This window comes from Somniosus microcephalus, chromosome 21, assembly GCF_052327205.1.
Source record: "Somniosus microcephalus isolate GS21.2 chromosome 21, FLI_Smic_1.0, whole genome shotgun sequence".
NCBI lineage: Eukaryota > Metazoa > Chordata > Chondrichthyes > Squaliformes > Somniosidae > Somniosus > Somniosus microcephalus.
In genome coordinates this window covers 64,848,497-64,873,303 of record NC_141007.1, presented here as the reverse complement: position 1 = coordinate 64,873,303, position 24,807 = coordinate 64,848,497, and the positions used below count along the sequence as shown (strand labels likewise).

At 48.0% G+C, this 24,807-nt stretch overlaps 1 protein-coding gene across 1 annotated transcript in view; it reads left to right on the top strand.

The window, feature by feature from the left end:
* tmem235b (transmembrane protein 235b) overlaps nucleotides 1-21,956 on the top strand; it is a 101,366-nt gene extending 79,410 nt beyond the window's left edge. Inside the window, exon 4 of the mRNA XM_085963774.1 lies at nucleotides 19,268-21,956. Coding sequence (XP_085819900.1) covers nucleotides 19,268-19,500 — 233 coding nt within the window. The 3' untranslated portion in view covers nucleotides 19,501-21,956. The remainder of the gene's footprint in view (nucleotides 1-19,267) is intronic.
* The last annotated feature ends 2,851 nt before the right edge of the window (nucleotides 21,957-24,807 follow it).

The following is a 24,807-nucleotide window of genomic DNA, read 5'->3' as shown; positions in this document are numbered from 1 at the left end:
AGTGCCTTTCCCGAGTGTCTTGCTCTTGGTCCGGAGGCGATTCTGGCCCCCTGTCGTTGGTTGGTTCATCAGCTTCCGATGCTACTGTTTCTGGGGTAGATGCTACCTGTACGTCGGGTTCATCACCAGGTACGTATGGGCAAGGCATGGGGTTGACTCGTTCCTGTGACTCTAGGATCTGGTCAGCATGGCATCTCACGATGCTCTCCCCAACGTCCACTGTGTACATTAGTGACCCCTGCCGTGTGCATATCGTTCCTGGTTGCCATTTCTCTGTTCGGTAGTCGCGAGCCAAGACTGGTTGCCCTACATTGAAACTCCTTGTCGGCTTCTCATTGATGTGCTGGAATTGCTTACTCTCAACATCTCTTCGTACATTTGGTCTGAGCAAATCCAGACGAGATCTCAACCTTCGGTTAAAGAACATCATGGCCGGGGCCTGGTTGGTGACTGCATGTGTCGCATTTCTGTAGGCTAACAGGAAATTGTCCACCTTATGCTGCAGTGGAATGCCGTCATCGCACATGGCCTTTACTGCTTTTTTAAAGGTTTGTACGAACCTCTCAGCCAATCCATTTGTGGCTGGATGATACGGGACGGATGTGTAATGCCTTACCCCATTCCTTTTCATAAATCTTCTAAACTCTTCGGACACAAACTGTGGTCCGTTATCAGAGCAAATCTGCTCTGGCAAGCCGTTCCTGGCAAAAATGGTCCGTAGGACTGCAATAGTTTTCTCCGTGGTGGTGGAGGACATTTTGATCACCTCAGGCCATTTCGAGTGTGCATCCACGGCTATTAAAAACATTGAGTCCATGAATGGACCAGCAAAATCAATATGCACCCGTTGCCATGGAGATGAGGGCCACTCCCATGGGTGTAGAGGGGCATGTGGTGGTGCATTTTGGACCTTCTGGCATCCTGAGCAGCTCTTTTGTCAGGTCCTCGATTTGCTGATCGATCCCCGGCCACCACACATAAGCCCTAGCAAGGCTTTTCATTTTCACCCCTCCCAGATGACCTTCGTGAAGCTCATTGAGCACTCTCTCCCTTAACTTGGGTGGAATTACCACTCGGGATCCACACATCAAGGTCCCCTGGCATACTGATAGCTGTTCTCTTCTGGATGAGAATGCTGGCAACAGTGAGTCGCCATGTGCTGGCCATCCCTTCACCGTCAAATCATATACCCGAGACAGTGTCGGGTCATTTCGGGTCTCCTTCTCTATACCAGCGTTAGTTACTGGCAAGCATTCAATTATAGTCGAATGAAATATTTCGACAGGATCCACTGCTGGTGCTTCCTCCGCAGTAGGCAGTGGCAGGCGTGATAGCCCATCAGCGTTTCCATGCCGTTTCGTGCCCTTATACTCGATTTCATATTGGTGCGCCCCTAGAAAAAGGGACCATCTTTGTAGCCATTGCGCAGTCATCACCGGAACGCCCTTCTTTGGATTAAAGATGGAGACAAGTGGTTGGTGGTCAGTCAGCAAGGTGAACTTCTGCCCGTGCAGATAGTGATTCAACTTTTTCACTCCCCACACTAGGCTGAGGGCCTCCCTGTCAATCTGGGCTGAGGTTAGTGACCGAGACGCAAAGGCTACTGGCCTCTCTGAGCCATCCGGGAATTTGTGCGACAGCACCACTCCAATGCCATAGGGTGATGCATCACACGCCAACCGAATTGGTAGTGCTGGGTTGCAATGAGCCAACACCTCTTTTGATGTGATCAATGCTTTGCTCTTCTGGAAAGCTCGTTTACGTTCGTCACTCCACTTCCATGGTACCCCCGTTTGCAGTAGGGTGTTCAGTGGGTGTAGTACAGTAGACAAATTCAGCAAGAACTTATGGTAGTAGTTCACCAGCCCGAGGAACGACCTCAGTTGTGACACATTTTCCGGTGCTGGAGCCTTGACTACTGCCTCAATCTTTTCAGGGGACTTATGTAACCCCTCTTTATCAATAACGTGGCCACAATACGAGATCTGCTTCTGGAAAAACTCGCATTTGTGGCGATTAGCTCGGAGCCCATATTCCTTCAATCTAGTGAGCACCTGCTCCAGGTTGGCAAGGTGATCACTGTCATTTTTGCCCGTGACCAGGATGTCGTCCAAATAACACTGGGTCCCTGGAATCCCTTGCAGGACTTGTTCCATTGCCCTTTGCCAAATAGCCGGAGCTGATGCTACCCCGAACACCAGCCGGTTGTATTGGTAGAGACCTTTATGAGTGTTGATTGTGAGGTACTGTTTTGAGGCTTCTTCTACCTCCATTTGCAGGTATGCCTGGGCCAGATCAATCTTAGTGAAGCGTTTCCCTCCAGATAACGAGGCGAAAATATCTTCAATCCGCGGAAGCGGATATTGTACAGTGTGAAGGACTGGGTTCACTGTCACCTTAAAGTCCCCACAGATGCGAACCTTCCTTGGTTCCCCAGGCGTATTACTCAATGACCTCTTCATTACAGGAACGATGGGTGTAGCCCACTCGCTCCAGTCCACTTTGGACAGTACTCCAGAATGTTTCAAACCTTCCAGCTCTGCTTTGACGGCTGGGTGGATCGCATAAGGTACCGGTCTGGCCTTAAAAAACTTTGGGCTTGCATTTTCCTCTATTTTGATCATCGCTGTTATGCCTTTTAGTGTTCCGAGTCCCTGCTGGAACACTTCTCGTGCATCAGTTAGCATTTTTGACAGTCGTCCAGGTGTGACGTCGTCATCCTTTTTGGCATCTACAGTCAGTGCTTGTAAGGAATGCCAATCTAGCTGTATCTTCCGGATCCATTCACGTCCTAGTAGTGGTGGTCCTCCATCTGGCAATACATATAGGTCCATTTTTGGTGTTTCCTTGCCGTTATATATAACGTTCACCCTTATTTTTCCTTTGGGGTAGAATTTTTGCCCCGTGTACGTCTTCAAGACAATCTTTGTATCTTTCAAGGGTATATGTGAGAATAGCCGCTTGTAGTCCCTTCGGTTTATGACTGTTAGGGCTGATCCTGTGTCCAATTCCATTTTCACTTGGACTCCTGCTATCTTGAGCGTGACCCAGTTTGGTGATCCTCCATTTTGATCACATTATGTAGTTTCAGACAACCCAGCTCCTTGCTTCCGGAGTCTGTATCACTCTTCTGTTCGTCTGAACTACTCTCCGTCACCTTATGTACCTTCTTGTACTTCTCCTGTGGAGATTTCTTGCTGCTGGTTTTCTTTCCCGACCTGCAGACTCTTGCTATGTGTCCTACTTTTCCACACTGTCTGCACACTTTGTCCTTGAACCAGCAATCATTATGGTCGTGTATTGTTCTGCTGCAGCGATAGCACTTCACTGTTCTGTATGACATTTCATTTGTGCCATATTCTTGCGGTCTCCGTTGTATCTCTGCAGCGCCCCATGCTGCTGCTTCGTGTGATACTGCAATGCTGAAAGCCTTGTCCAGCATAAGATCCTTTTCTGATAGAAGCCGTTTCTGGGTTCCTTCACTTTGAAGCCCACACACAAACTTGTCCCTTAAAGTATCTGCTAGTCCCGTTCCAAACTGGCAGTGTTTCGATAGCTTGCGCAGTTCCGTTAAATACTCAGCATTACTTTCGTCTTTATGCTGGTTCCTTTTGTGAAACTTAAATCTTTCTGCTATCAGCAGCGGTGTGGGGTTTAAGTGGTCCTGTAGGATTGACACTATGTTTTCAAAATCCTTTTCTACTGGCTTTTCTGGGGTTACTAGGTTTCGTAGTAAGCCATACGTTTTTGCACCCATTGAATTCAACAATACCAGCACTTTCTTGTCATCTGGTACTTCATTCGCCTTGCAGTATACTTCTATGCGTTCGACATATGTCGTCCAATCTTCGACTTCATTGTCGAACGCTGTGATACTGCCACTCTTCGGCATTTTTGGGTGTGGTTAGACTGGCTTAACATGGCGTCTCCCGCGCTTTCCTTTCTTCCCCGCTGCGGCTTAAAATGGCGTCTCCCGCGCTGCTGCCAACGCCGCTCTCGGCGGTCCTCGTGGCAAATGGCGACGCCCTGTGGGTTTCATGCGCTGCTCCTGCGCTGCTGCCAACGCCGCTCTCTGCGGTCCTCGTGGCAATGGCAGCGCCTCGCGTTTTCCTGCGCGCCTCTCTCCCCCATTGACGCTGCTCGGCCCTTGAACACCGGCTGCGCTCTGCTCTCTCTCGCCTCTCTCCCCCGTTGACGCCGCTCGGTCCTGAACACCGGCTGTGCCCTGTACGCTCTGCCCTCTCTCTCTCCCCCGTTGACGCTGCTCGGCCTTTTTCTGTGCCGCTCGGTCGGGCTCTAGCCCGTCGCTGTCCGGGAAGGGCCTGCGCAGTACCTGTTGCCAGCCCGTTTCGCTGGACCACCGTGACTGGAAAGCCAAGCCTGGCTCTCGACAGCCTCCCCTGCGATGCTCAAATCTCCACTGGATGACTGGGCGGTTGCCCGTGGACGACGCCCGTGCTTCTGGACTCGACCTTCTTCCACTGTTCTCCAGGAGCGAATCCCTGGGAGGTGATGCAGAGTTGCAGGTAGGTTCGAACTTGCTCGTCGCCACTGTTACGTCCGTGTAATAATAAGAAAAGGACTGCAGAGAACGGTACAACAGGTGTTTACTCAACGTGGTTCAAAATGCAACTGAAACAACAGATTACTACTCAGCGTTATATACAGGTGTGGTCACTGCCGGTACTACAGTATACATGAGCTGTAGAAAGTAGTTTCCCCCTTAAAGGTACATACATTACAGGTGTCATCAGCAGAGCCTCCTGTGGAAGCTGAAATTGTGCCTTGCTCTTCCCCATGTACGGCAGGAAGAGGAGGAAGACGGGGGCCAAGGAGAGATCAGTGGAGTACTCCAGAAGTGGCGGGGTGGGGAGCGAAGCTACTGCTACAGCTACAGATGGACTGCCTACACACAGGTCAATATTACAAAGAATGACTATTTGGGAAAGGAAACAGAGGACTGTCAGGTCCCAAGGACTCATAAATCAGGAGAGAATAGGGAGAAAATGTGTAGAATAAAAGGCCCCATTGTTAGAGCACAGGTTAAGGAGGTAGCACTGGCAATTGGTGATGAATGCTAAACACACTTGTACTACGTTCCTGCGTGTACTCTTTTAACCCATTTATTGTAAATTAGTTAAAGCTTCGTGAAAATAGCACACAATATAATGTAGGATAAGTAGGTCAAACATAAACATGAACTTCACCAATTAGAAGTCGTACCCATAGATTTTGTTTGGTGTGGTTGCGGAGTGAACCAGTGGTTTGACTCAGTTGTCCCGTAGCCTTACTGGTGGCATTCACCGACTACATACATACACTATACCAACAGTGAGCCTGAAAATGCTCTCACAGCTGTGACTGACCTGGAGTCCAGCACATTACAGTTCTGACTTATACCTAAGAAAGAACAAGACTTGTGAATCTCCTACAGTCTTAGCTGATGGGTAGGTTTCCCCGAGGATTCAGACATAGAGGCCAGTAACTGATTCACACAAACAGCTTAATTCATCCTTTTTTTATACAGAGGAGCAGTTATAACCATCAATCAGATTGATTGTTGCCAGGGCCCTGCCCATTAACAGAAAACCCTGGAGGAGTATGCTAGTGGTTTACTCCAATGCCTGAGCATGTACGGTGCATTATTCTCACTAATATAGTGTAATTAAACCCATGTAGAATTAACCATTTCTTACTGTGCTTCTCATTCTCCACTGTGACTTCCCTATTTATCTGAAATCTTTAAGCATAGCACAATTTGAGGAGAATTCTTTACAGCAGGAGTGTTTCCTGGACCCTGGCAACCCAGTCTTGAAGCCCAGATAACTTTGTGCCACTTGTGCTGATGGTTCATATCCACCGGTCTCTCCTATTTGAATTGTGTGAACCTGGAGGTTTGGAAAGGGCGCGGTTTAGCACTGTTGCCTTATTGGTTGATAAATGCTGAGTCAGAACACCAAGGTCTGCCGGTATCGAGCTCTGTGCTAATTAATGGAAGCATCGGACTGATACCCTGACCGAGCGTTCCCGACACTCTCGGGGATCTGTAGGCAGGAAGTCACTGGTTCGCGGTGCCTGATTTAAAAAAGAAAAGACTTGCATTTTTATAGTGCCTTTCATGACCATCGGACACCTCAAAGTGCTTTACAGCCAATGAAGTACTTTTTGAAGCGTGGTCACTGTTACAATGTAGGAAACGCGGCAGCCAATTTGTGCACAGCAAGTTCCCACAAACAGCAATGTGATAATGACCAGATAATCTGTTTTTAGTGATGTTGATTGAGGGATAAATATTGGCCCAGGACGCCAGGGATAACTCCCCTGCTCTTCTTCAAAATAGTGCCGTGGGATCTTTTACATCTACCTGAGAGGGCAGACAGGGCCTCGGTTTAACGTCTCATCCGAAAGACGACACCTCCGACAGTGCCGCACTCCCTCAGCACTGCACTGGAGAGTTAGCCTAGATTTTTGAGCTCAGGTCTCTGGAGTGGGACTTGAACCCACAGCCTTCTGACTGAGAGGCGAGAGTGCTACCCACTGAGCCATGTGTTAGTTTAAATGGGCGTTAAATCAGGCAGCACAGGCCTGCGATTCCCTGACCAGTGATCCCTGTGGGTGCCACTCCTCACAGGGAGCACCCGGTCGGAGAATCCGCCATTTCGATTTAAACTCTGCACCGTCTGGAATTCCCGCGGGGGGAGTTCTCCCGATCTCACGGTCGCTTTTGCCACTGGTGCAGGATTTCCGTCGATCTCCTGCCGATGTTACAGCGGGAGATTGGCGAACCCGTTTGGAAATTCCACCCTGGTATGTGGCTCCAGAGTCTCCATGTTATGCACGGAAGCTGCTCACCGAGCACGCGTGTTTGCTGGGCTAACTCTGAGCCAACTGGCTATCGGGTTTTCATTCGTTTCCCAAAGCTAGTGATGTCACGCAGACTCCTTCAGAAAAAAACTACCAACCATTTCTCAGATCACCACGAACAGTGGGCAAAAACAAACTGCTGTTGTACTTCTGTGCGATAATTTGTGCTAGGATAGGATGACCATATTTTGTAAATCGAATCTGGGATATACAGGGTGGGAGCACAGCAAAGTAGCCAGGACGCATTTCAAGAAAACCGGCATGACGACTTTTTGCTTCTGCTGGTGGAATACGCGTGGAGACAGCGCCATTTTCACTTTACATCGAATCTTGAATCTTGCGTGTGCTCTGGCAATAGTGATGTACCATCCACACTCATCCCCGAATACCCTAACTTTTAATTTCTCAATTTTAGATCTGTTCCAAACAGACTGAGATTTTCCAACTGAGGTGTGAAACACCCTCTGTCTCAGAAACCTCTTCCCAGTGGGAGGATTTAGAGCTTGCTTTATTCAGTAAAAAAAAACACAATGCACCGTACTAATCTCTGAGGTAAAGTAAATCCACTCGCCCACCAGCTCTCAACTGCCGCACCCTCGGCTTCTCCCGCGCATTTTACAGGTTCAGTCACTATTGCCTACAACACGGGGTCAGGTGACTCAATCCCCCAGAGTGCAGTGCAACCCGAGCTGTTGATGGGGCCTTTTCTCCGCCGTGCTGCATTGTGGGAAGGTGGGGCCGCCATCGTCAACTCCGTTCAACCGGCTCCTGGAATCCATTCCTGAGCTCAAACCGGGCGCGGACAGGACACGGAGCTCCTCTTCCCTGAGGTTTCTGTACATACGGGTTTAAAAAAACACAAAGATTACATTTTTCCAGTTTATCCAAAAATAAAGATTAAATCCAACTCCTGCCGACAGGCGGATCAATGAACATGGCTCTATTTGGGGATGAGTTTCCTGAACCGGGGACACAGTACCTAATCTAGGGACTGTCCCCGGAAAATGGGGACGTATGGTCAGCCTATGCTAGGATAATATTGAGAAAAAAAAATAGGATTTGACAGATATTTCAGGCCCGGAGTGTTATTCTTTAACAAGAGAAGTGTGCTGTGCCGGGAGGTGACACAATCTCCTGTTATTGACTGTTCTGCCTGGGGAGGAGATACAATTTACTACTTGGCTGGATATTGTATGTTTTTCACCAAATGTCTGTTGTTTCATTAAATAGACTTACTCAGAGGATGCAAGCCTTGATTAGGCAATTTATGTAGCCTTCTGTTTGTATCCTGTTAAAAAGAAACTTGACTGAATTTTAAAAAAAAATGAGTGTAGCTAAGCAGTTTAGAGCACTGGCCACCTGACAGTAATGGACCATATAGTGGAATTAATGCCTTAATTCAGGCACGGCACCAGAGGTGATTGTTCTGCGAGATGCTTTCTCTAAAGGTTGCTGTCGAAAGGGCTGTGATCTATGAAGCCAACCAGAGCATTTTATTTGATGCTAGCAATGACATCAGGAAGATCTCCTGCACTCAGACTCGAGTGTTTACTAACTGAAGAAGAAAGGAAAGGGAAGGACGGAAGGAAGGAAGGAAGGAAGGAATAGCGTCTTTCACGACCTCAGGACATCACAAAGTGCATTACAGCCAATGAAGTACTTTTGACGTGTTGTCACTGTTATAATGTCGGAGAGAGTGCATGTTATTACGTCCGTGAATGATTGAGACACGGACAGCAGGAGTGGAACAAAATAAGTCTTTACTGATGGAAGTCAATAGTGAAACTGAAACAACAGAGGCTCACTAGCGCCTTTTATACAGGGGTGGTCACTGCCGGTACTGCAGTCTGAGACCAGTTATTCTCTTAAAGGTACATACACAACAATTTCTCCCCTTTTAGATAAACAGTACATAACATTCATTTAACAACTAAATGATAACTAATTACAATCACAATTACTGTTGCTAGATACATTGGTTAAGTTTAAGCAATTATAAGTTCAGTCTTTGAGGAGGCTTCCTGATTCTGTCTGGATAACGCCTCTTTGGGGTATCAGGTTCTTCTGGCAATATTGAGTCGGGATCAATGTCGTTGTTTGGTTCATCTGCTTCCAATATTACCGGTTCTGCGGTAGCTGCAATTGGAACGTCGATTTCATTACCAGGTGTATCAGATCGTGGTGTGGAGTTGACGTTTTCCAGTGACTCTAGAATCTGGTCAGCATGGCGTCTTACAATGCTCTCCCCAACATCCACGGTATACATGAGAGGTCCTTGTCATGTACAAATCGTTCCTGGCTGCCATTTCTCAGTGCGGTAGTCCCGGGCCAAAACTGGTTGACCTATCTTAAAACTCCTGGTCGGCCTTTCATTCATATTCTGAAACTGCCTGTTCTCCACATCTCTTCGGACATTTGGCTTAACCAAATCCAAGCGGCATCGTAGTCTTCGATTGAAGAACATCATGGCTGGAGTTTGGTTGGTAACCGCATGTGTCGCATTCCGGTAGGCAAACAAGAAGTTGTCCACCTTGTGTTGTAGGGGTATATCTTCATTACACATTGCCTTGATAGCCTTCTTGAATGTTTGGACAAACCTCTCGGCCAATCCATTAGTGGCTGGATGATATGGGGCAGATGTATAATGCTTAACACCATTGTTCTTTAAGAACCTCCGGAACTCTTCAGACACAAACTGTGGTCCATTGTCAGAGCAAATCTGTTCAGGCAGCACATTCCTGGCGAATATGGTTCGTAAAACTGTGATAGTTTTTTCCGTGGTGGTTGAGGACATTTTTATTACCTCTGGCCACTTTGAATGTGCATCCACCGCAATTAAAAACATCGAGTCCATGAAGGGACCAGCAAAATCAATGTGCACCCTTTGCCATGGAGATGAGGGCCACTCCCATGGATGCAGAGGAGCTTGTGGTGGGGCGTTTTGGACCTTCTGGCATCCTGCACAGCTCTTGGTCATCTCTTCGATTTCTCTATCGATTCCCGGCCACCACACAAACGCTCTGGCTAAGTTCTTCATTTTTACCCCACCCAGATGACCCTCATGAAGCTCATTGAGCACTCTATCCGTCAACTTAGGTGGAATTACTACTCTGGATCCACACATCAAGGTTCCTCTGCACACTGACAGCTGTTCTCTTCTTGGCGAGAATGCTGGCAGCAGTGGTCCGCCATGTGCTGGCCATCCCTTCACCGTTAAATCATAGACCCGTGATAGTGTCGGGTCATTCCGTGTTTCCTTTTCTATGTTTGCATTCGTCACAGGGAGACATTCGACTATGGTCGAGTGGAATAACTCCATTGGATCCACTGCAAGGTCTTCTTCTTCCACCGTCGGCAACGGTAGGCGTGACAATCCATCAGCATTTCCATGCTGTTTAGTTCCTTTGTACTCGATGTCATATTGGTGTGCCCCTAGGAAAAGGGACCATCTCTGCAGCCGTTGTGCTGTCATTATCGGTACGCCCTTCTGAGGGTTGAAAATGGAGACAAGAGGTTGATGATCGGTTAGTAGAGTAAATTTTTGACCGTGCAGGTAGTGATTGAACTTCTTCACCCCCCACACTAGGCTGAGGGCCTCTCTGTCAATCTGGGCGTAGTTACGCTCGGCAGAAGTTAACGAGTGTGACACAAAAGCTATCGGCCTCTCTAACCCATCAAGGAATTTATGTGACAGTACTGCCCCAATGCCGTAGGGAGACGCATCACACGCCAGTCTGATCGGCAGTGCTGGGTTGTAGTGAGCCAATACTTCCCTTGAAGTGATTAAGTCCTTACTCTTCTGAAAAGCACGCTTACAATCATTGCTCCATTTCCATGCTACCCCCGTTCGTAGCAGGGCGTTCAGTGGGTGCAGAATTGTCGACAAATTCGGCAAAAACTTATGATAGTAATTCACCAATCCGAGGAATGACCTCAGTTGCAACACATTTTCAGGCACTGGGGCCTTAACAACCGCTTCAATTTTGTCAGGGGACTTATGTAACCCCTCTTCATCAATCATGTGGCCACAGTACGATATCTGTTTCTTAAAAAATTCGCACTTGGGGCGGTTGGCTCGCAGCCCATGTTCCCGTAGTCTAGTGAGCACCTGTTCTAGGTTGTTAAGGTGTTCACTGTCATCTTCACCTGTCACAAGGATGTCGTCCAAGTAACATTGAGTCCCCGGAATCCCTTGCAGGACTTGTTCCATCGCTCTTTGCCATATCGCCGGAGCCGATGCTACTCCGAATACCAATCGATGATACTGGTAAAGACCTTTGTGAGTGTTTATCGTGAGATACTTCCTAGAGGACTCGTCAACCTCCATCTGCAAATATGCTTGTGCTAGGTCAATTTTTGTAAAACGCTTCCCTCCAGACAGTGAGGCGAAGATGTCTTCTATCCTTGGAAGAGGATATTGTACTGTGTGAAGGACAGGGTTCACCGTCACCTTGAAATCCCCACAGATGCGAATCTTCCTTGGCTCCCCGGACTTATTGCTTAACGTTTTCTTCATGACAGGAACGATGGGTGTCGCCCACTTGCTCCAGTCGACCTTAGACAACACGCCCGCCTTCTCCAGATTCTCCAGCTCTGCCTCGACGGCTGGGCGAATTGCATATGGTACCGGTCTTGCTTTGAAAAACTTGGGAACTGCATTCTCTTCTATTTTTATCGAGGCGGTTACGCCTTTAAGCGTGCCCAGTTCTTGTTGAAATACCTCTTTGGCGTTAGCTAAGATTGTTGACAATCGTCCAGGAGTGACATCTTCATCTTTTTTACTGTCCACCGTCATTGCATGAATGGAGTGCCAATCTAAGTTTATCTTCCTGATCCATTCCCGTCCCAATAACGGTGGTCCACCATTTGGCAGTATGTAGAGATACAATTTCCGTATTTTCTTGCCGTTGTATTCAACAGGCACCCTTATTTTTCCTCTGGGGTATACTTTTTGCCCCGTATACGTCGTCAAGACGATGGATGTCTCTCTCAAGGGTATATGTGAAAATAGCCACTCGTAGTCTCGTCGATTCATGACGGTTAGCGCTGATCCTGTATCCAATTCCATTTTAACTTGGGACCCTGCTATCGTGAGGGTGACCCAAATGGTTCGGTGATCCTCTTTTGCGATTACATTGTGAAGTTTGAGACAGCTTAGTCTCCTGTTCCCGGATTCACTATCGCTCATCTGGTCTTCGGAACTATTGTCCGTCATCTTTTGTACTTTCTTGTATGGTTCCTTAGTAGCCTTTTTGTTGTCGCTGGTCTTCTTCCCAGACCTGCAAACTCATGCAATGTGTCCCATCTTCCTGCATTGCCTGCATATTTTGTCTTTGGACCAGCAGTCCTTCTGGTCATGGTTAGTTCTGCCGCAGCGATAACATTTTGCAAATCCCCGTGTCATTTCGTGGGTGCCGTATTCCTGTGGTTTTTGTTGAATTTCTGCAGCTCCCCTGGCTGCTGCTTCATATGATACTGCCACGCTGAAAGCCTTATCTAGCGTCAGCTGTTTCTCTGAGAGTAACTTCTTCTGTGTTCCTTCACTCAGGAGTCCATAGACAAATTTGTCCCGTAGGGTATCTGCCAGTCCTGCTCTGAACTGGCAGTGCTTTGATAGCTTGCGTAGTTCCGTAAGATACTCAGCATTGCTCTCATCTTTGTGCTGAGTTCTCCTGTGGAATTTAAATCTTTCTGCTATCAACAGCGGTGCAGGGTTTAGGTGTTCCTGTAGGACAGCAACAATTTCGTTAAAACTCTTTGCCTTCGGTTTGGCTGGAGTAATCAGGTCCCGCAATAGGTTGTACGTTCTAGCGCCCATTAAGTTTAGCAATATCGATGCCTTTTTCTCCTCCGCTATTTCGTTTGCCTCGAAATATACCTCGACTCTTTCCACATACGTGGTCCAGTCCTCTATTGTATTATCAAAAGCAGTGATACAGCCAGTCTTCGGCATCTTGCAAATCTAAAATGGCACCTCCCGCGCTTTGCCTTCTTCCCCGATTTAACAAAATGGCACCTCCCGCGCTTTGCCTTCTTCCCCGCTGATTAAGATGGCGCCTCCCGCGCTTTGCCTTCTTCCCCGCTGTTGTTAGCGCTGCTTTCCACGGTTTCTTGCGCGTTTAATATTTTTTTTAAATTATTTTCCCGTCGTGGAACAACCCTGTGGGACTCTTGCCTCCCTCTTCGCGGGTCTATACGCAGCCCGGCTTCGTAGCACCGGCCACGCCCTGTGTGCTCCACCCTCTCTCTCTCTTCTTCCCGACAACGCTGCTCGGCCCCGTTGCAAACCACCCGCTCGAGTTCGCGACCGCCGCAGCCCAGGAAGGATCAGTGCACTACCTGCCACCAGCCCGATTAGCTGAAACACCGTCGACAGGAACCAGGCCCCGCATCCGACAGCTTCTCCAGCAATCTTCAACTCTGCAACACAGGGCGGATGCCCACGGTCGACGTCCGTTTCTACTGCCTCTTACTTTCTTTTCTTTCTGGCCTCGACCTCTGCTCACTTCGCTGTAGGAATGGATCCCAGGAGGTGGTGCAGACTGTAGGTAGGTTCGTATCTGCTCGTCGCCAGTATTACGTCCGTGAATGATTGAGACACGGACAGCAGGAGTGGAACAAAATAAGTCTTTACTGGTGGAAGTCAATAGTGAAACTGAAACAACAGAGGCTCACTAGCGCCTTTTATACAGGGGTGGTCACTGCTGGTACTGCAGTCTGAGACCAGTTATTCTCTTAAAGGTACATACACAACACATGTGACATATGTCACCATGTTGGTGAACAGCAGGATCTTGTGAAAATTCCAGCAATAATGGGGGGCAGGAAATGAAGCTGGGTGTGCAGCACGGTGTGTTGTACAGTGGGAGCTGGGTTCACATCTGGAGGCCCGCTGACAGCTGTGAGCACCCTGTTCTGGAATCTCCTCCATGGGCGGAAGTCGGAAGTTAGACCCGACAATCCGCCCGTTCCCGCTGATGTCAAGTTCCACTCAAATTTCCTGCAGATCTCATTAGAATACGCCTGAACATAAAATGGGCATAAGTCAACAACAACAACAACTTGTATTTATATAGCGCCTTTAACGTAGTAAAATGTCCCAAGGCGCTGCACAGGAGTATTTTAAGACCCTATATGAAATGCGCCCGCCCAGTCTTAACAGTTACTAATTGGTGCAGATCCGCAGCACAAAACTGCCCATGATTGAGCATTGGCATGAAATTTCAAAGTCCTATTAAATATAGAAGATAAAAATGTCATTATTAATCTTCAACAACATGTACAGAATCTCTTGGAGAAAAAGGTAAGTGCAGAGGGAAGTAATTTCAGTGTAAGCTGGGAGTGGTTGCATTCATTATTTTATATTTTAAATAGATTGGAAGGATGGGAAGATTATGAGGATAAATGGAGGATAATTGAAGTGCAAAAGAACAGTTGAAGTAATAGGACTGATAAATCAGTACCGCTCCTAACCAGGAGAAAGGCTAATCAACCATCGCAAAATAGGACGAGATTAAATTGGTGCATAATAAAACCACAGAGACAATTGGAAGAGAAACTGTGAGATTTACTGAATTAATTGTGTGACTGATGGCGAGGGACATGATCTTGGAGACATCTTGCCACATGTGCCAGCTCTTATGAATTTATTTCGGCTGGAGTTATACCGCAGTCTTTGCAAACTAAAACCAGTGTGAGGTGACCTCCTGTAGAAGATCTCACACTTGAAGGCTCTAGTGTTCTTGGCCGTCTCCTCAGTTATGTTTTCCTACATTACAACAGTGATCACATTTCAAAAACGACTTCACTGGCTGTAAAGCGCTTTGGGACGTCCGGTGGTCGTGAAAGGCGCTATATAAATGCAAGTCTTTCTTTTTATACTCTTACTCTGCATTGATGAGCACTCAAAACATTTTTGCATTGGTTTGAAAGTGACAATGTAATGGCCCCTCGATATGTTATCATTTGTTAATGCTTTAACCCTGAAGATTTTACACAGGTTTTTAAAAAAATGATCTTAGTTGAATTTTAAATTACTCTGTACAAATAAAGGGGCTGATAATATGATGACAGTCACACTGGAAGATCGGGAACAGTGACTTGAACCCTACAAGGCACCCGAGGATCTCAATGCACCCAATGCAGCGTTGAATGTGGAGGGGGCTGGGAGTCAGCACACAGGTTGGGTACGGGGCTCATTAGACTCTTGACTTGCATTTCAAATAGGTGCCCGCCCCATAGTGGGGCTGGAGCACCTGCACTTTTTGATTTGTTGCTGAAGGGGATGCCGCCTTTAAATCCAGTCACCTCTGCCCTGTGCCCCCCAGTCACCTCTGCCCTGTGCCCCCCCAGTCACCTCTGCCCTTTGCCCCCCAGTCACCTCTGTCCTGTGCCCCCCCAGTCACCTCTGTCCTGTGCCCCCCCAGCCGCCTCTGCCCTGTGCCCCCCCAGTCACCTCTGCCCTGTGCCCCCCCAGTCACCTCTGCCCTTTGCCCCCCAGTCACCTCTGCCCTGTGCCCCCAGTCACCTCTGCCCTGCGCCCCCCCAGTCACCTCTGCCCTGTGCCCCCCCAGTCACCTCTGCCCTTTGCCCCCAGTCACCTCTGCCCTTTGCCCCCCAGTCACCTCTGCCCTGTGGCCCCCAGTCACCTCTGCCCTGCGCCCCCCCAGTCACCTCTGCCCTGTGCCCCCCCAGTCACCTCTGCCCTGTGCCCCCCCAGTCACCTCTGCCCTGTGCCCCCCAGTCACCTCTGCCCTGTGCCCCCCAGTCACCTCTGCCCTGTGCCCCCCAGTCACCTCTGCCCTTTGCCCCCCAGTCACCTCTGCCCTGTGCCCCCCAGTCACCTCTGCCCTGTGCCCCCCCAGTCACCTCTGCCCTGTGCCCCCCAGTCACCTCTGTCCTGTGCCCCCGTCACCTCTGTCCTGTGCCCCCCCAGTCACCTCTGCCCTGTGCCCCCCCAGTCACCTCTGCCCTGTGCCCCCCCAGTCACCTCTGCCCTTTGCCCCCCAGTACCTCGGACCTTGGTGCCCCCCAGTCACCTCTGACCTTGGTTCCCCATATACCCGATCCCCCCCTCCATGCCACTTTTCTCCCCTTTTTCCCATGCTCCTCCTCCCCCATGCTGGGAAAGCGCCTGGCTCACAACAGGCAGCCAGCTCTCCGTCACTGGTACACACTAATACAGCTCCGGCATTCCTGGTGTGTCCAGAGTGATGTAAATAAGATGACTTGACATTAGCTGGTCGGATCGGGCCGGACCATTTGTGCGCAGGTGCACACAGTGCTGGCACCAGTCACATGGCGCTCAGGCCCCAAAGGGTTTCCCCTCAGTATTTAGGTTGGAGATTTGATTCACTGTTCTTAAACTGTTTCGGACATGCAACGCTGGTGGGCACCAGAGATACGCCCAAAGTCGCACCCCCTCCCACTGACCCCATAAACTCCGAGGGGGTCAGCACTGGGGGGGGGGGCACTGGTGGGCGTGATTGCAACATAACCTGTGTCAGTCTTGAAAAGAGGGGACTGAAAAGAGAAGAACAAAGAGCAGGAGTAGGCCATACTGCCCCTCGAGCCTGCTTCGCCATTCAATAAGATCATGGCTGATCTTCGACCTCAACTCCACTTTCCCGCCTGATCTCCATATCCCTTGATTCCCCTAGAGTCCAAAAATCTATCACAGCCTTGAATATACTCAACGACTCAGCATCCACAGCCCTTTCAGGTAGAGAATTCCAAAGATTCACAACCCTTCTGAGTGAAGACATTCCTCCCTTTCTCAGTCTTAAATGGCCGACCCCTTATCCTGAGACTATGCCCCCTAGTTCTAGACTCTCCAGCCAGGGGGAAACAACATCTCAGCATCTACCCTGTCAATCCCCCTCAGAATCTTATATGTTTCAATGAGATCACCTCTCATTCTTCTAAACCCCAGAGAGTATAGGCCCATGCTACACAATCTCTCATCATAGGACAGCCCTCTCATCCCAGGAATCAATCTAGTGAACCTTCATTGCACCGCCTCCAAGGCAAGTATATCCTTCCTTAGATAAGGAGACCAAAACTGTGCACAGTATTCCAGGTGTGGTCTCACCAAGGCCCTGTACAATTGTAGCAAGACTTCCTTACTCTTGTCCTCCAACCTCCTTGCAATAAAGGCCAACATGTCATTTGCCTTCTTTATTGCTTGCTGTACCTGCATGCTAGCTTTCTGTGTTTCCTGGAGGAGGACACCTAAATCTCTCTGAACACTAACATTTAATAGTTTCTCACCATTTAAAAAATATTGTTTTTCTATTCTTCCTACCAAAGTGAATAACCTCACATTTCCCCACATTATACTCCATCTGCCACCTTATTGCCCGCTCATTAACCTGTCTGTATCCCTTTGCAGGCTCTTTGTGTTCTCCTCACAGCTTACTTTCCCACCTAGCTTTGTATCATCAGCAAACTTGGATACATTGCACTCGGTCCCTTCATCTAAGTCATTAATATAGATTGTAAATAGCTGGGGCCCAAGTGGCACCCCACCAGTTACAGCGTGCCAATTGGAAATGACCCATTTATCCCTACCCTCTGTTCGTTAACCAATCCTCTATCCATGCTAATATATTACCCCAACCCCATATCTTGTTGAGCAAACTTTTATGTACGACCTTATCGAATGTCTTTTGGAAATCCGAATATACTACACCCACTAGTTCCCCTTTACCTACCCTGCTAGTTACATCCTGAAAAAACTCTAATTAATTTGTTAAACATGATTTCCCTTTCATAAAACCATATTGACTCTCTCTAATCACATTATGATTTTCTAAGTTCTTATAAAAGTATACAAGACGTTAAATGGCACAGATGATGTAAATCTTCTGGGTGGGAAAGCGTAAGAGCTTACATTCATCCAGATACACAATTAGATGAATTCAGGGGGTGTGGTAACATATGTTATTTTTGAATGGATGAACTTAGGACTGTCCAAATGATCTGCCTCATCTATATTTAGCTTGTGAACCAGCTGGTATCTCTGCCTGAACCGATGCTCCTCAGGAGCCCAGCAACAGGAGACGTTTGAGAGACGAGAAGCACCTAAATGTGAGAGACTCTTCCCACCGTCTGTGTGTTTCTGTTCGGCTGATGAAGCTGAGCTATCAGTCCCTGGTAATAATCAGCAATCCTGTGTGATTGAATCAGCACTGTGATAGGTACTAAAGAAAATCCTTCAATAAGTTACTATCCTGGAAAAGGGATGACATGGGATTGTGGCAAAATGTGGAATCAGTGTAAAGCAAGACCTGCCAAAACACCTTCCTCAAACAGTGTCAAACTGTGTACCATGATATTTTACAAAACATGTTCTCTTCCCTCCTCCTGCCGTTAGTTAACTCTCCTTTCAGTTCTGCCTCCCTCTGTGTCACACACCTTTGATCAACGGAGGAGGCAGGTAAATGACCTGCTCCCTGTAATAAAAGATTCCACTGCTTTGTAGTCGTTTATTTGCAGTGAAATGTTATTCTAAAATATGGTGAAATCTAAGTGCTTTGCCACAGTATGTGTAGGACAACTTTCATTTATATAGCGCCTTTAACATAGTAAAACGTCTCAAGGCGCTTTACAGGAGCGTTTTCAAACAAAATTTAACACCGAGCCACATAAAGACTTATTAGAACAGGTGACCAAAGGCTTGGTGAAAGAGGTCAGTTTTAAGGAGGTAGAGAGCTTTAGGAAGGGAATTCCAGAGGTTAGTACTGCAGTTTGTTAGTCCTTACCTGGACCACCTTGACCCTTTCAAAAGATTCTCTTCTGTCAGCTGGTGCATGTAGTGGTGGAGATCAAACGTTAAAAGCAGCCGCTGGTTGGTCTCCCTGGTGATCCAGTGAGTGGGATCAGAGGTCAGAGGTCAGCGGGACTTCTCCAAGCTGGTATTTCTCACTGGCTAACAACTGAACAAAACTCAGCCCACAGAGTACCTTGGCTCTGACGTATGGTGAAGGCCTGGATGTGCAGTGCGTTAGACGCTGAGCTTCTACCTCTGGGACTTGGGTTCAAATTCAGCCCAGACTGACGAGATCAAAGTGACGTCCGACTACCAGTTGGAAGGACTCCATGTGAAATCCAGCCCCTAGTGTGGGCCCTCTAAATGGGCAGTTTTTCGCAGAGAAGCCTCAAAAGTGGTGTAAGGAAATGGAGAAGTGTCACACTGGTGCAGTAGGGGATACTCTTGAGATTGGTTCTACTTGCTGCATTTAACTGCTAAACCTGGGCTTGATGGCACTGGGCACCTGAAATGGAAAATGGTCCTTTCCCCTAGCCCAAGGTGAATATTCCTTGGCGTCAACACAAAAAAAGGCAAACGTGTGGATATATTTTGAGGTTGAAGTCCTAACGTCACCTGTTCTTTGTGTTCCAGGTGCTCTGACCCTCACTGGGATCTCGGTGTACATCGCTTACTCAAAAGCAGCCTTCGCCATCGCGATGCGTTTGTACGGACACAAGTTGTTTGACAATGTTCACATCGGCTTCAGTTGGTCCATGGCTTTGGCCTGCTTCTCTTGTGTCTTGGAGGTCATTTCTGGGGCTTTATTTCTGCTGGCTGCCAAGCTCGTTGCTGCGCAGCATCCAGAGCAGTCGGCCACCATATGAGCACCGTGTTAATGTACAGTGATGTTGCAGTTTGTTATTGTGTTGCTATTGTGCTGAATTTTGTGATACGTTAAATTCAGGAAATGTGTTGTAACCAGCGCTGATATCTGTGAAGCCTGTTGGCCAATTTGGGCCTCATTTTTCTCTGGGTGTTAAGTTTAATGAAAAAGTAGATGTGAGTAAATGACAGCAAGACTATTAGAAAGAGTAATGCACTGGTTAAGGCCTTGTTAAAGGCCAATTAAGAGACGTTTGCACAGAATTGTATGGCGGGGAATAAAAATTGAGTTCTGAACACATAAATCAGGCCTGTAAGTTAGTTGTACAAGGGAAGGGGCAGGGGTTTTCATTCCCAGCACATAGGCACAGCAGGCATTGCCCGGAGGACGAGGAGAGGGTAGCCTGAGAGTGCATAGGAGACACTACCCGGGCAAGAGTGGGAGCAGTGCATGGACATGGGGGGAGGGGAGGTCTGACTGAACTGTGTAATTTAATCCAAAAGAGCTCCAAAGAGAGATTTTCATCTTCACCGCACTATCGGTGTATATCACAGCGGCCCTCAACAGCCGTGCCCCAGTCCTTTCCGGCGCACCAAGCAGACATCGCAAGAGTCAGCCATTCTGGTGCCTGCAGTTCCATTAAGGAGTTAACTGAAACTCTGCTTCATCACATACCCGCCTATGTAAACTTCAGAAGTGAGCACCAGCAGCAGAGGAAGTTAAAGTTCTCTCCAAATTGGTGGCTTTCCCCAAGGTATATGGATGGCATCCTTGACTTTAGACATGCTGCCATCCTTGCCTCAACCAACAATCCAATCACATATATAATGAATGGTGCACCGTAAACCATCTGACTCCTGAGGTATCTCCCGTCGGTGCCTGGAAGGACCCTGTGGCATGAAGGTCAGATGACAGTCGTGACCTTTAGCACCACTGGTAAGCAGTGTGAATGGTAGATTGTCCCTCCAGATCTTGTTGACCAGATGGCACAGTCACTCACACATAAGCCTATCATTCTCTGCTCCTTCATCGTGCCCAGGTAGCTGACTCTTTGGCGGTAAACCCACTGACTGGATAAGTGCCTACCATGCTTTATTTGCCTTCTATGCCCGCTACGCTCCTGGGCCAACCTCCCCTCCTTTTCCCCTCTGTTGCACTATAAGATACCTGGCAAAGGCGGTCTGACCTGGCGTTAAATACTGCACTCCCTTTTCAATTGTCCCACACAGCTTTGTAATACTGCACAAGGTTTTCATGATTGGCTTTTGACAAGCCCTTAACAAATAATGTTTGTGAAGTCACTTTGGAACAGGAGGGGTCCTCAAGAGAAGCACTGATGAATTGTCCACTAAAACTTTCTACTGGCAAGCCTTCACTCTTCACTCATATCTAGATTTTCACCAATTTACTGAAGAGAAGAAAAAAAGTCCAGTGTCATCCCAGAAACATCCATAATTTGCTGGCAAAATATGAACCACTTAGACATAAAAATACAGAAGAAATGCAAAGGGAATAAATAGAAAACTTGTAATAGAAAAATCTGAAAATGAGGCTGTTTACTGTGAGGAATGAGGGTCACAGGAATGCTTCATCACCCAGTAAAAAAGCTAAGCACAATATAACAGATATGCTACCTGTTTGGAACAAGAGCTGTCTCAATTAATCCAACCAGCACTGATTAAATACAGCAGCATCTAACTACAGATGCACAATGAGGAAATGTTATTAACACTACAATTACTGAGACAGCACACTGATTAACTTTGACATTCATATCAAGCTCCCCCTTGGGGTTAATGGATGCTTTCTTTCCCTCGCTGTTACAAGCAGCGGAGTGAAGGTTATAATGAGGAACCACATAGTCAACACAAAGCGTAGCAGTGTGGTAGTGACCCCTCTGCTCTGATGTTATTGCCTGACCTGACGTCTGTACTGTGGTGTGAATCATCGTGTTAATTCACCCTGAGCTGTACACGAGTAAACAAGAGGGAGGAAGGCAGGGGGCCTGGTCCCAGGGTTCTGCAATTACTGCTCTAAGTGTGAAGAGATGCCCAGGAATGTTCCAATGACAGCTCTCCCTCTCTGATTTTTCTTCCTCGGCATAGGGAATTGCTCGGTCTCTCCGCTTTAATTCTTTCCTCTTCTAAAGTGACAATAGCCATTGTATTGATCTAATGAGATGGATTAGTCAGGTGGTGTACAATGTAATAACAATATGGGGCAGTACTATGTACTGGGAATGGTACTTTGTCACCAATGGCAACAGACCACATTCAACAGTGCACAAGGGGGTGATCAAAATGATGTGTTGTACGATGCCCAAACTAATTGAGGAAAGACTGCACACTGCGAGATTTGAATTTGTGCTGCGTGGTATTAATGCACTTGTATGATATTCCTTTGTTCAATATTTTAATGATGGCTTTAAGCAAGTTATTTTAAATGAGTTTAAACCAGGTTATTTGTGAAATGTCATGAGTGTCTTTGTTAGTAATATTGCACGGATGGATTTCAACCTTCTGTGCCTTGCTCCGTGAGGAGATGGGAGAACTGACTTTACAACAAAGTACCAGATATGCATCACAGAGGAAATAACAGTGCCTCTTTGTTCTGCGCAATGACTCCCCCGGAACACACTGACTCATTGCAAGGAAAGGACACGGAACACTGCATTGATTTCCAGTTGAGCAATTTTGATTAGGCCCCTGATGGAGAACAAGCTAGTGAAGGTCACGTTTGATGGGCTTTTTCATGCAATTTTACCCAGTGAATAGGTGCCTTTGTCCCATAGCTACAACAAGAAGGAAAGATTTGGGGAAGATCCTTTCCCCGGAAGGCGAGTTTCCATATCCAGGCAACGTCTGATAAATGGTTGGTTTTATGTGTGCTTGCCGTTTTCTACGGACAGTGAATCTTAATTTTGGCGACTGCTGAGGAGGGGGAGATGATGAGGTGACAGAAAGCCACTTGTGGAACTGTTTCCTCCAACATTCAAACTAAATTCAAAATATTTGCACAGTTTATGCACAGAGAAAAAAAAATGAAATGCCAAAGCTTTCTGAAGCTCTGGAGATGAAGGGGGAAATTTTTGGTTGGTTAGCGCCATAGGGGGGGTGCTAACGGGGCGCCAGCAACTTAGTGCCTGAGCGTGGCAATTTGAGCGCGGTGATTTGAGCGCCGCTCGCAAAATTGACCTGTCGTTTTGGGCTGGCGCTAAACACAACCGCCACGATCGCCTGCGCCTGCAGATCGTGACGTCATGCAAGCGTGCAACGCCCCGGTAGCGCCCCGGACCGGAAATTGATTAGCGCCCCCGTCTTAGCGCCTGCCGCTAGGAACAACAGGTAGAGGGGAATGTTTTCAAGTCGGGAAGGGGCTGGGGGAGCGCTATTTAAAGGCGTGCGCTTCCTGCTTTTTCTTGTCGCCAACATTTTTGGTACACGCAGGTTGAGAGGGAGAGAGACGTCTGGAGAGATTTAATGCTGTCCAAAGGAGTTTTGATCCTCAGCACCACTACTGAGGTTCCTAGTTATTTGACCTTCATATTTAGCACATTTAGAAGATTTTATGGGGGCTGTACTAACTCGGGGCGTCGTCCTCCAGCTTCACCTTCGGAGGCAGCAGAGGCGCAGAGAGAGAATGGCAAACGTGGCCAAAGGGAGGAGGGCCAACAGGCCTCTGAACAGGAGACCTTACCCTCCCAGGGTATTCTGGGGCTATTCTCCTACATTCATTTGTCTGAGGAGCAGTGTTTCAGAAGGCTGAGCAAGTGGTCACTGAGCTTTGCTACCTTCTGCAACCAGATTTACAGCCTCAGCTCAGGACCAGGGCGTCTCTGTCAGTGGCAGTGAAGGTGACGGTGACTCTGAATCTCTACGCCAGCGGCTCCTTCCAGGCTTCAACTGAGGACATAGCGAATATCTCCCAGTTCACTATCCATTGTTGCATCCGGGAGGTGACAAGTGCTCTGTACAAAAGGAAAAGGCAGTACATCTCTTTCCCCATGACCTGGGACTAACAGCGCGAATGCGCATGTGGCTTTGGTAGAATAGTAGGCTTCCCCATGTTTCAGGGTGCCATTGACTGCACGCATGTGGCATTGTGGGCACCTCATGAGAATGCAGAGGTGTGCCGAAACCGCAAGGGCTTCCACTCTCTGAATGTCCAGTTGGTGTGTGACCATAGACAGCGCATCCTCGCCGTCAATGCCCGCTATCCTGGCAGCAGCCACAATGCTTTTATCCTACGCCAGACTGGTGTCCCAGACCGGTGTCCCAGACCACTTCCAACCACCGCATCTACCTAGTGGATGGCTCCTCGGGGACAAGGGTTATCCACTCTGCACCTGGCTGATGACACCGCTCCATAACCCCAACACTCCTGCTGATCTGCAATACAATGAGAGCATAGCGTCACCAGGAACCTCATTGAGCAGACGATCGGCGCCTTGAAACAATGGTTCCGGTGCCTTGACCACTCTGGAGGAGCCCTGCAGTACTCTCCCGAGCGAGTCTCGCTTTTCATTGTTGTGTGCTGCATGATTCACAACCTTGTAATTATGAGGACCCAGCCATTGCCACCAGGGATTGGTACACCACCTCAGGAGGAGGAGGATCAGCAGCACCAATGTGGGAGGGAGGCGCTCAATGTTGCCTCTGCAAGGGCTGTCCGTGAACGCCTGATAAGACACCGCTTCTAACGAATTACAGAGAAGATGGCTTCTGGGATGAAGAAGCACATCATCGCAAACATCCCGCAGCCACTATTGCCGGGCAAAGCTCCAATGACTCAAATCAGCAAAGATGTAAAGTAACAATAATTTTTTTTATTTATATTACAAACTCTGTCATTTATTCAGGACAAACAATTAGAAACAAACCCAACAATTAATGAACTAACAAAACGTGTTCTCACAACATGGAGATAAGCGGCAAAACAGTAAACAAATACAATAACATCAACATTGAACTTTCCCACAAACATTCCCATTTATTAAAAAATTCTACTTTTCGGCCTTCAAGGGAGACCTCCATCCCCTGCGTACTTCCCCCCTTCCCACCCTACTGCTCCTCCGTAATGTGGCCCAGTGACTGCAACAAGGCTGGCGGAAGGCTGCTGAATGTTGGATCCAGAGACTGGAGATAGCCTTGAAGGACGCCCTCGACCAGCTCTGGGCCTGGAGGGCCCGGCTGCAGACTGCACCAACTCTGCATGGGCGGCAGCAGTCTGGGCTGGCTGTGTTGCAGCCCGTGGCAAGTGCAATGGGGAAGTGGCAGTGGTGGGAGCAGGAATGCTATCATCCTGAGAG